Source organism: Carettochelys insculpta, chromosome 9 (genome assembly GCF_033958435.1).
Source record: "Carettochelys insculpta isolate YL-2023 chromosome 9, ASM3395843v1, whole genome shotgun sequence".
NCBI lineage: Eukaryota > Metazoa > Chordata > Testudines > Carettochelyidae > Carettochelys > Carettochelys insculpta.
Genome location: NC_134145.1, coordinates 58,889,703 through 58,902,807, shown reverse-complemented (window position 1 = coordinate 58,902,807; position 13,105 = coordinate 58,889,703). Strand labels below are relative to the sequence as shown.

At 45.8% G+C, this 13,105-nt stretch overlaps 1 protein-coding gene across 1 annotated transcript in view; it reads left to right on the top strand.

The window, feature by feature from the left end:
* The first annotated feature begins 6,639 nt into the window (after positions 1-6,639).
* Positions 6,640-13,105, top strand: part of TDRD5 (tudor domain containing 5) — a 34,905-nt gene continuing 28,439 nt past the window's right edge. The window contains exons 1-4 of the mRNA XM_075002874.1: positions 6,640-6,871; positions 9,620-10,015; positions 10,504-10,682; positions 12,143-12,226. Coding sequence (XP_074858975.1) covers positions 6,640-6,871; positions 9,620-10,015; positions 10,504-10,682; positions 12,143-12,226 — 891 coding nt within the window. The remainder of the gene's footprint in view (positions 6,872-9,619; positions 10,016-10,503; positions 10,683-12,142; positions 12,227-13,105) is intronic.

Here is a 13,105-nt window from a genome sequence, read left to right as displayed (position 1 = left end):
CTCTGATGCAGCCGGGGCAGGTTAATGATCTGCTGTTCTTTTGACTGTAACAACTACATTGCTTTTCAAATTCAAGTGAAGCAATTCAGCTCCAATCCAGCAATGTGCTCCTGTGAGCCGAACTCAGTGGAGGTTAATGCAGCACTACTGGGACTCAGGGCACAGAGGTCATTGCAGGGTTAACAATACCTAGCTCATTCCTAGAGATTCGCATCAGTAGATCTCCAAGTGCTTTATAAAGGAGGCCTGTGTCATTGTTCCCATTTTACAGCAGGGACTACTAAGGTATGGAGTCTTTAAGACTCCTGTTTAAGTTACAGAAGCTTAACTTTGTGCCTAAAATAGCTCCTTTGGGTCTCAGGATGAAGTGTTGTGGGGATGCAATAATCTCTTGTAACACATGCTCAGCAGCAGTGTGAAGGATGCCCTGTTGCTTGCATGCTAGTTCAGAGGGTCCCGTTCAGTTGCCAGCACATGCCTGTTAGCAGGGAGGAGGTTGATTCTTACAGGGTAAATTGCATGAAGCTTCTCACTCAAGGCTGTGGGAGAGGAAAATTCTGTTTCGTTGTGGCTTAAACTTGGGGCCCACAGAAACAGGTTGGAATGGATTGTTCACTTGATAAGGAGGAAAACACCAAAGGTGCAGGGTGTGTTTAAAACTAGGCACCCACTCAGAGTGATGGCAAGTTCGGGGTTATGTTCGTTTAGCTCCAGCCTCTGAAGCTAGAATGCTGCTTCCATTCCTTTCTCTCTCTCCCCTGCCTTTGGCTCTCATTGGTATCTGCTGTTTGCCAGGAACTGCTCCTTGCTGCAGTTCTAGGTGCTACCCTTCACTCCCTGCCCCAAACTATGGCCAGACATTGAGAACTCACAGCAGGGCTACATGTCACTGGGAGCCAAAGTGAAAGCTGCTGTGGTATCTGATAGGTATGGGGCCAGAAGTGTGGCTGGCCCTTTGTAGTTCTGTGTGAAGGACACAACTCATGTATGTGTAATCCCCACATCTAGGTGTGGTTCATTGTCCCATGTAATGGCACCTAGACCACTTACAGAGAGAAAGTACTAGTCTTCTCTGTAGCCTTAGCTGAGAGCCAGCTACTCTTAGCTCAAAGTGTAGCAGTGCCTGCAGTAAGCTCCAGAGGTCCCAGATTCACGTCTTTCTGTGGGTAGTTACGTGTGCATATTTAAATGGTTAAGACTCATCTGAGAATGACCACATGTCCTGTTTTGGCCAGGACAGTCTCTTTTTGAAGCCCTGTCCTGTCACGGCAAGAGACAATGGGACAAATGCCCATCTTCACCAAACCAGTAGGGTGTGACCCCTGCTGGCATGCAGAGGAACATGCAATATGGGGGAGAGTGAACAGTGCTGGGGGGCTTGGGGCAGGTGGCAGAGATGGGTTGGTCTGGCAGTGGAAGGGGGTGGCTGTGGGCAGTGGGGGGGATGTTGGGCTCTAAATGGGGGTCGGGGGAGAGGGGAACCTCAGACTGGTGCTGTGCAATGTCTCATTTGGTTTTCCCTTAGGGGGACCATAGTTTCCCAAACTCTTGCCTTCTCCCTCTTCAAAGGGAATGGAGAATGAGTTTGTCTTTTAGGGCCATGCTGTGTACAGCTCCTGTCAGCCTCTTGTCTCTGTACGTGTTCTTCCACGTGGGGGAGCTGCTTGCCAATGCAGCAGAGGTTAGTGCTTGCTCAGGCTGGCCAGCCTCCCAGGAAAGTTAAGCCATGCTAGGCAATGTGGGATAGGGGCCTGGTTGTACTGCAGATACAACTGTGGTAGCAGGGAACCAGCTGCAACACAGCTGTCTCCCCAAAGCTAGTTCTTGTAACAGCATAGCCAGTGCTGAACTGTGGTCTCGGACCTTGCTACAGCAGTGGTTTTGTGGGGGGCTTTAGCTCGGTCTGGAAATTGTTGAGGTACCCACTGTGTTCAAAGTGGAACTGAACTGGAAGGTGCTGTGCAGCAGACACTTCAGCCGGGGCCTCCCTCCCTGTCTCAGCTTGCTGCGCAGCTCCATTCGCAACATGTGGTGATGGGCAACCACTTACTGCTCCCTCCTTGCAAGGCAAGTTCCTCCCTGACTCTGGGGAGGCTATCCCAGCTGGCTGCTGGTCTCTGCAGCAGCAGGGTGGGAGATTGATTGTCCTAAGGAGGCTGGTAGCCAGCAAATTGTCCCTTTGGGAAAATAAAAATGTAACAGTCAGTGTAATTACCTCTGGTCAACCATTCCAGTGGTTAATGGTGGAGTCTCCATAGCTGGCAACTTTTAACTCACAGTTGGGTGTGTTTCTTTTAAAATTTACCCTAAGAATTGTTTTCTGGTCTGTGCTACCCAGGAGGTCAGACTAGGTCCATGGTGTCCAACCAATTCTGAAGCAATAGCCACTATAGCGAACTAGCCATGTTATTCAGAAAATGTGTTTATCACTCAAGCCAAATAGCCCCACTCCACCAGCCAATAGCCCATGTGGCTAGTGTGATGGACACCACAGGACTAGGTGATCACAGTGGTCCCTTCAGACTGTGAAATCTATGAAACTGGCTGTGGGATGTTGTTTGCTGGGGGTACAGTGGTAAGCAGGAAGCACTGGAGGGAGTGTGGGTGCCCTGTAGCCTATGTGGGTGGTGGTCAGGTGGAGGTTCTGTACTCTGACTTGTAGCATAAGGGGACCTGAGGATCCAAATTGTCTTGGCTGGCTGGGCTTGCAGGTGGGGAGAGAGAAGGCAGTGTTTGCGCTAAGTAGGGTGCCAGGAGTTTAGATCAGTCCCTGGCTCCAGATGCTGGCAGGTGACTGAGTCAGCAATACGGTGCTTCTCTGTGCAGTTAAAACAATGCTGATGGGGCAGAGAAGAGGCATTCGTTCCCCTCAGAGCGATTGCTGCAGCAATGGCAGCTGAGCTGCTCACAGCCCCAAGAGGAACAGAGGAATAGATATTTTGAACAAAGGCTCATGAGAGTCAGACTCTGAGCCTCAGAGATAATACTGTTGTAACTGAGTTTGCTAGTGTGATTAGGCCCGATGCTATAAGAAATCAGAGTTCAGCAGCAAAGCACTGCTAGTCCTCAATACACAGTAGCAGCAACCTCCCTTCCAAGAAGCAGGTGTTGACTTAATGCTGACTCCAGAGTTTATCTAGGCTGAAGCACAGCTGTGCATTTGTCCAGCAGGCGTGTGTGCTAAAGGAGGAGGGTAAAGAGGAAGGGAGTAGAGTAAGGGTGGTGACAGTCTTGTTTTCTCTTGGATTCCTGTTTTATTGGAAATCTTTGCAGACCTCTAAGTCAGGATATTCTAGGAATGCTTGAACTCTGAACTGTCTACTCCCTGATCTAGTTTGTAGTGGTAGGTTCTTGAAACATGTTCTTTATTGGCAGATTATTGATCCCAAAAGAATGTTGAACAAACTGTCTAGCAATCAGAGTTTGGTAGGTATCAGGAGAAAACAGTGATACATAATTCATACAGTGCCCTCAACTGTCCCCAAATACCTTATAAACTATATACATACAAAAGGTGCATGTTTAACCAAGTGTGTCAACACTGTAGAACCATGTGGAACAAGAAGACAGCAGGGAAGGGTATTGTATCCAACAGGAACTGCGAGTGGGATTTTAGGTCTGCAGTAAGTGACTCTGAAAGTAGGTCAGGCTGATCCGTTAGCATAGAATGAAGACAGGAATAGTTTAGTCAAATGTAGGCATTTCTTTTCATGTTTTCCCCAAGCTCCTTAATCTGTACCCTGAGACCTTGATAATTGTACTGAAATATATAACTTTTGGTAATAAACAAAATAACTGAACAAGCATCACAGACTAAGGAAGAGGCATAGACCACTGGTCTGAACACAGGACTAGGAGTCAGGAATTCTAATTCAGATTATGACATTGCCTCCCCTTTTGCCCTTGGGCAAGTCACTTAACTTTTCATTCTATGGTTTCATGTTCATAAACTAGGAATTCTAAACTGAGTTTTGCAAAAAAAAATTCCAAAAATGATCAAAAAATGTAAAATGTATGTTTTAATATTGTTGCTAATAATTGGCTCCTTTGCTCATTTTGTGTGTATGTAAATTAGACTAATACCAAAGTATTTTGAAAAGGTAAAGTACCAGCTAGTATTCTATTGTGTTAGTGTTAAGGGACAGGATCCGTGTCTCCATTAGCCCCCTTCTTTGAAGGGGGCATGGAAATGACACGGACCGGGGAATATCAATGAGGCGCTACCATGCATATGCAGCACCTCATTAGCATAATAGCGGCCGTGCGAATTTCAAAGCTGTTAACTTTGAAGTACTGACAGGCAGTCTAGCAACAGGTGCTTCGAAATATGCTCCCAACTTCGAAATTCCCTTCCTCCCAAATTGTTTTGGGAGTAAGGGGATTTCGAAGCTGGGCACGTATTTCGAAGCACCCTCACTAGCCTGGCTGTCAGCACTTTGTAGGTAACAGCTTCAAAATCTGTGTGACTGCCATTATGCTAATGAGGCACTACATATGCATAGCAGTGCCTCATTAATATTTCTTGGTCCATGTTATTTCCATGCCCTCTTTGAAGAAGAAGGCTAGGGTGGACACAGCCAGGGTCACCATGATGCAAGATGACTGATTAATAAAAAAAAGAGGGAGAAATGTGGCTTGATTGCATGGGATATAAAAGGCATAAATCAATATTCCTCTTCTAAATTCACTCTAATTTTTCCATCAGCGGGCAAAATAAATGGTATGTGCATCAAGGCATGTGCAGATGTGCAACCATCAGCATAAACACATGGTGCTGGTTGTGGGCAGGTGCAGGCACTCTGCTAATCTGCTGGGCAGCACCTGAACCTCTCCTCAATAGCTGCCCATATGCTCTTGTACCCAGAAAAATATTTGGTGACACCAGCTGGGATTGATTAGCGCCTCTTAGTTTCTTCCCAAATGCTAATTATTTGTCTGCTACTTTTCAATGACTGCATAATTTTGTGCAAGCCTGCGGTTTGGTGTCATCATGTATGCACCGAGCCATTACATTGTGCTGATGTGTTAAAACATTACAGAGCTGTTCTTTGTGGGAATTTTCCTAATCTTCAATGGGGTAGGACTGTGTAAGTTTGATTGTAATTGGAGGTCATGGGTTCATATAGGGTTACCATGTCTGAAGTTTCAAAAAAGAGGTTGCCTCTGAGAGGGAGTGTATCTGAATCAGTATCTAACACCTCACATTGTATTCATGTACTGTAGAACATATAAGTACATTATTATACTAGTACTGGTATACATAGTACATTAAGATATAAGTTGGCAGATACTGATACAGATACGCTGCCTCTCAGGGGTGTACTTTTTTGTGTAAGTTCAGATATGGTAACCCTAGTTCATGACATAGTGCTGAGCTGCAGATTTAAGTTGAGGTGAGTCGCTATTTTTTCCCCATTCTTTCTCTCCATCTCTTGGCTTTTTGAACCTGTAAGGGCAGGGTTCCATCCTGATTCCATGGCAAGGACTGGGGCTTGCTTTCAAGGCCCAGTTGCCCTCCTTGCACCAAGCCCTGACTGTGTCTAGCTGGCTGTACTGCCAGGTGTGTCTGTAAGGCCCACCAGACTCTCACGTTTGCTTTGTGCCCTGCGTGGCAATGGGTTACTGCGCTGGGACTGCCTAGCATGGTAGGTAGCAGCCATGGCCCCTGAGGGACAGGATGAGACAGGAGCTCAGTCCCTGTCTCTCTGTGCAGACCCCCACAAAGAGGATGGCGCTCAGCTCTGAACACTGTACTCCTGCCACAGGACCCCTCTCTCAATTCCAGGCGTCACTGTGTAAAGGCCCCCTCCCCTGGGCAGCTCCTGACCAACAGGAGGCTGGGCTGGCATCACCCCCATTAGGGGGCGGGCTTCCTGAGCGCAGTACCTCACTCGCCTCATAGGGGGGCGGAAGTAATATATGACGCTCTAGCGTCCGTCCGCCACTCTATGGTTGGTTGTGGAAGGCCCCTCCCGACTGGGGGGTGGGGGTGGGGTGCGCTAGTTGTGCGCAGGCGCACAGGAGTGAGCACGTGAGGGAGCGATCCGGCGGGGAGAGTCGACGCGAGGATCCAGCACGTGGGCAGGTGCGGCGGGGCGGGGCTGCGGTTGCGGTTCCGGTTCGCGGGGGAGGGGAGGAGGGTTTGAGGCACTACTCGCCCTGCGGGAGAGGCGGTGACAGCAAAAGAGGCGCGAGTGGTGGGGCAGGGGAGCTGGAGGGGCGGGGGTCACTTCTGAGGGGGCAGTAGCGGCAGGGGCAGGAATTTCGGCGGGGGAGGGGTAGCTAATTCTGAGGGGGCAATAACTGGAGGGGGCAGTGACTGATTTGGGAGGGGGAGGGGCAGTAGCTGCAGGGGCAGGAAATTCGGGGGGAGGGGCAACTAATTCTGAGGGGGCAGGAATTGATTTGAGGGGGGAGGGGCAGTTGATTCTGAGGGAAAGGCTGATTTGGGCCAGTAACTGTAAGGCAAGAGCTGTTGTGCTGCACTCTTGGTGCTGGCTGTGATTCCCCCCCGCCCTCGCCCTCCTGCTTCCCCGTGCCCTTTCTCACCCATCTGTCCAGCCTGCTGGGGTTCTGGTGCCTCTCCTCCCTCTGGTATCTGCACTCTCTGCTCACTGTGTTTCTCCCCTCAGCCCAACCATGTCCGACCAAGAGCTTCTCATGGATTTGCTGAGGAAAGAGGTGAGGTCACTGCTGATGGCTGCCAAAGAGGGCCTGACCCCAGTGCAGCTGGAGAGCGAGTACCTCTATATGATCGGCAAGCCTCTCCCATTGCGCACCCTGGGTTACCAGTCCACCATGGAGTTGGTGAAGGACATGCCTGATGTCATCAATATCTGCCCCTGTAGAGATGGCTCTGTTTTTCTGAAAGGTGGGTGTGTGTCTCCCTTGGCAAGTGGGGAGTAAATGGCTCGGTAACCCTCCCCCAAGCTTGAAAAGGCATTGTGCCAAATAGTGTTATGCTGTGCTGGTAATCTGTATGTGAATGATACAGGGCTGGTGCAGGGTGTGAACCTTGAATGTGGAGTACTTGAATGGGGAGGAAGATGACTATTCAGTTAATTTTCATGGTCACATATTTAATTCATCCTAGCTTTTAAAGAAAGCCTGAGATAAATGTCATAAAGGTGCAGATAATAGAGGATGAGATCTAGGGAGTATTTTGGCCATTTACCATGCAATCATAGCTCACCTTTTATGATCTGTAGCTTAATGTTAATGATTAAAAACACTGATCGCTTTATGGCATTCAAGTGGGCTACTGATATTAGACTGGTATATTTTTAAATTTGGAAAACCCACATGAGAGGTATGTCTGCAGGATTCCATAAGTCATGTTTCATTTTTTCCATTCTGTTATTGTCTCTTTTGCCTTCTGTCCAGGTTCTTGTTCTCTTCACCCGCCGACCCCACTTGCCACCATGTTCATTCCTCACCTTTTGTGTTTCTCCCTGTCCTGGTCTGCTTTATATTTGCTTTCTCTCTTCTCCTCTGAGCATCTCACAGACCTCTTCTCTCCTATGTGCTTCATTTCACATGTTCGGGCTCAGCCTATGATCTGTAAGGACAGCTACCCCAGCTTATACCGTAGCACTTAGCCTCCCTCTTCAATTGAAGTAAAGATTGTGGCAGAAGGCAAAGCCAGGAAAAAAGCACTGGAGAAGCAAGTGCTGCTGGCCCTTTGCTGAGTGGCTAATTATTATTTTTATTTCTTGATAGAAGAACCTTTGTGTGTTGATCCTACTTTCTTGTTTCCCCACCTTTGGGAGCAGAGTCTTTGAAATGATCAGCAGCATTGTTTTGGGAAGAGTGAGCTTTGTAAAGTGGAAGTGTCAGTCGCAGAGAGAGGATGAACTGACATCTTAAAATCCTCTTTAAGAAATAAGAGGGGCCATGTGGAAGTACTGGGAGAGCACTAGCTCAGTTTTCAAAAATACACTTATCTTCTGCGAGCTCCATACCAACCCCTCAGTCCAGAGAGATCTTGCAAAGCTAGCTATGCTCCTCCTGTCAGTGAGGGTATTCAGGGCTGCTTGTTAATAACTTCTTTTTCTTCCTGGTGGTGCTGGCTTGTTTCAACCACATTTAGATTGTGCTTTTTAATTAGAGGCCTCCCAAGCACTGTGTGGGCTGTGACAGATATGGCACTTTCCTGCAGTGTCTTTTGGAGATATTGAATTAAAGTTAAATAACATTGGAGTCCAGTGTATTATTAATGCAGTGTTTGTGTATGATTGTGGGATTTTATGTAACATCTCTAAGAAGTAGAGACTTGACCAACATATATCTTGAGGAATGTTAGTTTCAAAGGATTATTTTAAATAAGGCTGTCAAGTGATTAAAAAAAATACGTGATTAATCCTACTGTTAAAAACACACTTTTAGATGTTTTCTACATTTCAGTTAATTGGTTTCTGTTACAACACAGAATACAAATTATACTGTGCTCACTTCATATTTATTTTTGATTATACGTGTTTACACTGCAAACAATAAATAGTATTTTTTTTCAGTTCACCTAATACAAGTACTGTAGTGCAATCACTTAAACAGGAAAGTCAAACTTACAAATGTAGAATGTTTGTTTTTATTTTTGAATGTATTTTTCAGTGTAAAACTTGGAGCACTTACAAGTCCACTCAGTCCTCCTTCTTGTCCAGCCAGTTGCCCAGATTAACGAATTTAGTTACAATTTTCATGGGATAATGCTGTCTGTTTCTTGTTTAGTGTCAGCTGAAAGTGAGAACATGTATTTGCATGGCAGTGTTGTAGCAGGGGTCTCAAGATAGTTATGTGAGAGAAGCACACTAAAAATTCATGTGTCTCTTCCTGCTTCAATCACCACTCCAGAGGACATGCCCATGCTGATGACTCATTCTGCTTTATAATGATTCAAAGCAGAGTAAATTGGTGCATATTCATTTTCATCAGTCAGATGCTACCAGCACTCGGTTGATCTTTCTTTTATTTGGTGGTTCAGGTTTTGTAATTTAAGCATCAGAATGTTGCTCTTTAAGATTTTTTTTTGGAAGTATGCACCGCACCTCATGCCATTCAGATTTTAGATGGCATTTCAGATTCTTATCTTGAGTTGAGTCCTGGGTAGCTATCTTTAGAAATGTCACATTGTTACCTTCTTTGCATTTTGTCAAATCTTTTGACAAATGACAGGTGTTAGGGTGTTGCTTTTACATCTTGTTCAAATGGCTGCAGCTCCCCAAAATACACAGTGCTCCAGCACAGTCAAAAGGTCCACTATAGTTTTGTTGCAATACTGAACCAGAGGGAAGGGTGCTATCCATTCAGCTGCCATCCATGATATCTCGGCTTTCTTGTGTGATCGCCTGTTTAAGCACTTGTAGGCTCAGCAGCCCTCTCTGGTTGAATTATGATTTGCTGAGATCATGGTGCTGACCCACGGCCCTATGTGGGATGTTAAAGCTGTTCCAGACAGGTTAATAAGGGGAGGATGCAGTTCTAAGTTACTTTCTTCTCCATCATTAATGGTAGACTTCAGCAATAACTGATCAATGAAACTTGCTTTTGAAGAGGAGTGTTCCCTCAGAAGGGAAAGGGGAGGGAAGAAGACCATTACCTGACACTATTTCTCCTTCTTTAGTCATTGCAGATGAGGCCACCAGAGGGATGGCAAACTTAGTTGCCAGACAGAGGACCAGTAATGTTAAGGCGCGAAATACCATGCGAAGAACAAATGCCTTCTTTCGCCCCAGCCTCCCCCGGAGGGGCCGGAACCCTCCTATCCTGCCAGCTGTGGTGAAGAGTGAGCTGAAGGAACTGCTGAGTCTGTCCCCAGTCTTGCTCTCTGATTTTGATAAGGCCTTCACCAGGCACTTTGGCCGGCCATTCCAATATATGCGCTATGGATTCTTCTCCATGGTTGAAGTCCTGAGTGCAGTCTCTGATATCATTGCCATTGAGCAGACGAGGGCGGGCTCTCGACTGACCCTGAAGAAAAAACCCTCAGTTAAGCAACAGAAGGAAAAGCTGTCACAGGGTGAGGCTGTATATGTATTTAACTTGGGGCAGGTGGTCCTGATTAGCACACATTGTCAGTTTTTCTCCCAGCTGTCTGTCGGGTGAAAGAGGCTAGGTCTCCATTGGCTGCAGTAGCACCCCGGCTTTAGGATTCAGCATAGGAGGGTTTTGGTGGTGGTGGTGGTGGTGGTGCTTTAACAGCTGTGTTCCCAGCCCAGTGCCAAAGGGTTCTGGCTTTGTATGACTTGGGGCTTTATTAAATGATTCGTCGTCTGTTCTCAGGGGTCAGTGGGTGGAGAGGAGTTAATTTAGCTAAGCTGAAGTCTAGGTTCTGTTAATAGTTTTTATTAATAGGACAAAGGTTTCCTCTTTAGTGCAGAATTGTATAAATATTGGTGTGAGCCCAACATTGCCTGCCTGGGAAACTGTAGGGGAAAAAATGGGAAACTGACCTGCATGTTCAAGTAGTCTGATAAATTCTGTGTGTGAACCTCTTCTCTGCTTAAGGTGAAAAGGTGATTCAGCCAGAGAAAGCAGAGCAGGCCAAGTCTGATTCTCTGCCAGCACCTGCAATTAAGACAGATCATGGTGGGGTTGTCCTGTGTACAGAGAGCCTTGAAACACCAAAACAGAAACCAGAGCCTGTGGAAGCAGCAGTAGGGAGCTGTGGTGAGCGACTGAAACAAGTGAGTAACTGAAGAAGCAAGCTAGGGTTGTGTGTCTGATCCTTATGAAGAATCACTAAATAATACGATTGTCTCTGGGATGTAGTGTGTCAGTACAAGGCTAGAGTTCTCTAAATTGTTTTCAGATTAGTTCAGCAGCAAACAAATTGATATCGCTATGGGGGTTCAGTGGCAATCCAGTCCAATCAAAATTCTGTTTCAGGTGTGCAAAGTCTGTGGAACAGATCACCCAGTGACCAGCTCCTGGAACAACCATCAGCTTGTTACCTTATGATCAAGTGCCTTTGCTCAAAGATCTCAGAGCACTTAACATCAAGCCTCATAACCCTCTTATGAGGGTTATGCCATGATATTGCATGGTATGATAGTTCCTGTGGGAACTGAGGTACATAGTGGTTAAGTTGTTTCTCTTAGGTCACATAACAAATCTTAGAGAAAAGAATAGAAGCCAGGAGCCTTGAGTCTGTGTACTTGCTCAGACTACTAGATACACTTCCTCCCAAGGACAAAAAATGGAGACTTTTCCAGGTCATGCCATAACTGAAAAACACCATTTCCTTTGTATTTTATGAGGCACAATGTAACTTGACCATTTATTAGCACCAGGGAAGGGGTTGATCGCAAAGGCCAGTCATTTTTGTTGAGTTCTGAGTGATAGGCAATGTTCACACAACGAAAGGTGCTTAGTTGCTTCACCCCAGTATGCTTACGTAGGTGGTCAGGCACAGACAATCCAATACTGATCCATGATTCTAATACAAATCCATACCCTATCCCTTTTGTATCATTGTTGAAATACTAATGCAGAAGCATGTATGAAGAGGGATTTGAAATGCAGAATACTTCACACCTACAAAGAGAGGGTCAGTTAGCAAATGAGGGAGAAAAGAGTTCTGTATATAGAGGTGGCATGGGGGATAGGTGCATAGATGTGAGTTGGGGGGGAATACAAGGGATAGGTTTAGCAGGAAGGTTTGGATGGAGGGTAGGCTGTGGGAGTACTAATCAGAACTGAAATAGGCTGCAGCACAGTTAGTCTGTGCTGGAAGGCCTATGTGCCATGGGATGGTAGGTGAGAGCCTGAGAGTCAAAAGAAGTGTGTGAGGAGCTCTGGAAAGCTTACCTATGGTAGCATGTAGGCTGCATTGTAAAGAGGTGTGCAGCGCCACTGGTATAATGGCAAATGTAAGCAGTAATTAATTGGTGATCAGAGATTATAGAGAGCAAGAACTGTGTTTCAAGTGTCTATAGCTAAACAGTTATAAAGTTAACAGTTCTGCATGCAGTGAATTTTAAAATTCCTTTGCTAGATGCTGACATTCATTGAAATCCTAATCACTTTATGTAATTTCCACCAAAACCAAATCTTCTACTGTAATTTGCCCCCTTGACTGCACAATTTGATATGAGTTTTCTTTACCTTTTTGTTCTTGGTATGATTTTTGCCTTTTTCCTTTCAGTTGGAGAAGAATATTAAGATGGCGATTGCACAGAAAGGAGCTGGAGGGACAGTCAGCTCAGAACTCAAAGAAAAGATCCGACTTGTAAGTGTTCTTCATATCTGGGAATGTCTAGGCTTTGTGCAGGAACAAGCATTTAAACAATAGTGTGTCTAAAGCGGGGGTTCCCCAGACAAATTATTTATTGGCCTCACACTGCAACCTCCAATTCTTGCTGGTAATTGCTCTCATACTTCTCCCTAAAACACTTAAATAACTTTAGGAAAAATAAATATGGGCAATAAATGTTAAAATCATTGTCATGAATTTATTGCAAAGTAATAAGTCTGTAATGAAAAGTGATACTAACGGACATACAAGTATCCCTTTTTCAGGGTAGGCTGAAACTCGCAGCTTGGGGTTGGAGGCCAAGATAAGGATAATTAAGGAAGATGTGGAGTCAGCCTTCGTATTCTGCCCCTCTTCCCACAAGCTTGAAATGTTTTTTCCTTTGTGTTTGACATCAGCTAGGCTGGAAAAACCCAGCAGAGAATACAGATTGTCCTGTGTGATCTCCCTCCCTCCCTCCCTCCCAAATACACACATTTAAAGGATCTGTAGGTTTCGTCACTTTTCAGAGGTTGATTCTGCACAATCTACCACTGTCTCTCTTATTGTTAGTGTTTAGCTGCTATGCAGGGGGATTGTTAAAGTTTTATAGCTAATCGGTGTCAAAGAGCTCATCTTCCTCTGTGTACAGCAATGAGAACATTATGGGTGTATTTAAGTGGTAGACTGCTACGTGGGGCTTCTTACCCTAGATGGTAGAGTCAAGAATTCTGAAACTGGGGTCGGTGAACTGGTAGATGCATGAGACATTATTACTTTGTCCTCATATTGCTAAGTGATAGAGGTGGGGTCTTGGCTGGACTGGAGTTGGTTGTTAGGAAAGCGTGTGTATGGAAAAGAAGGTAGGGAGATAAA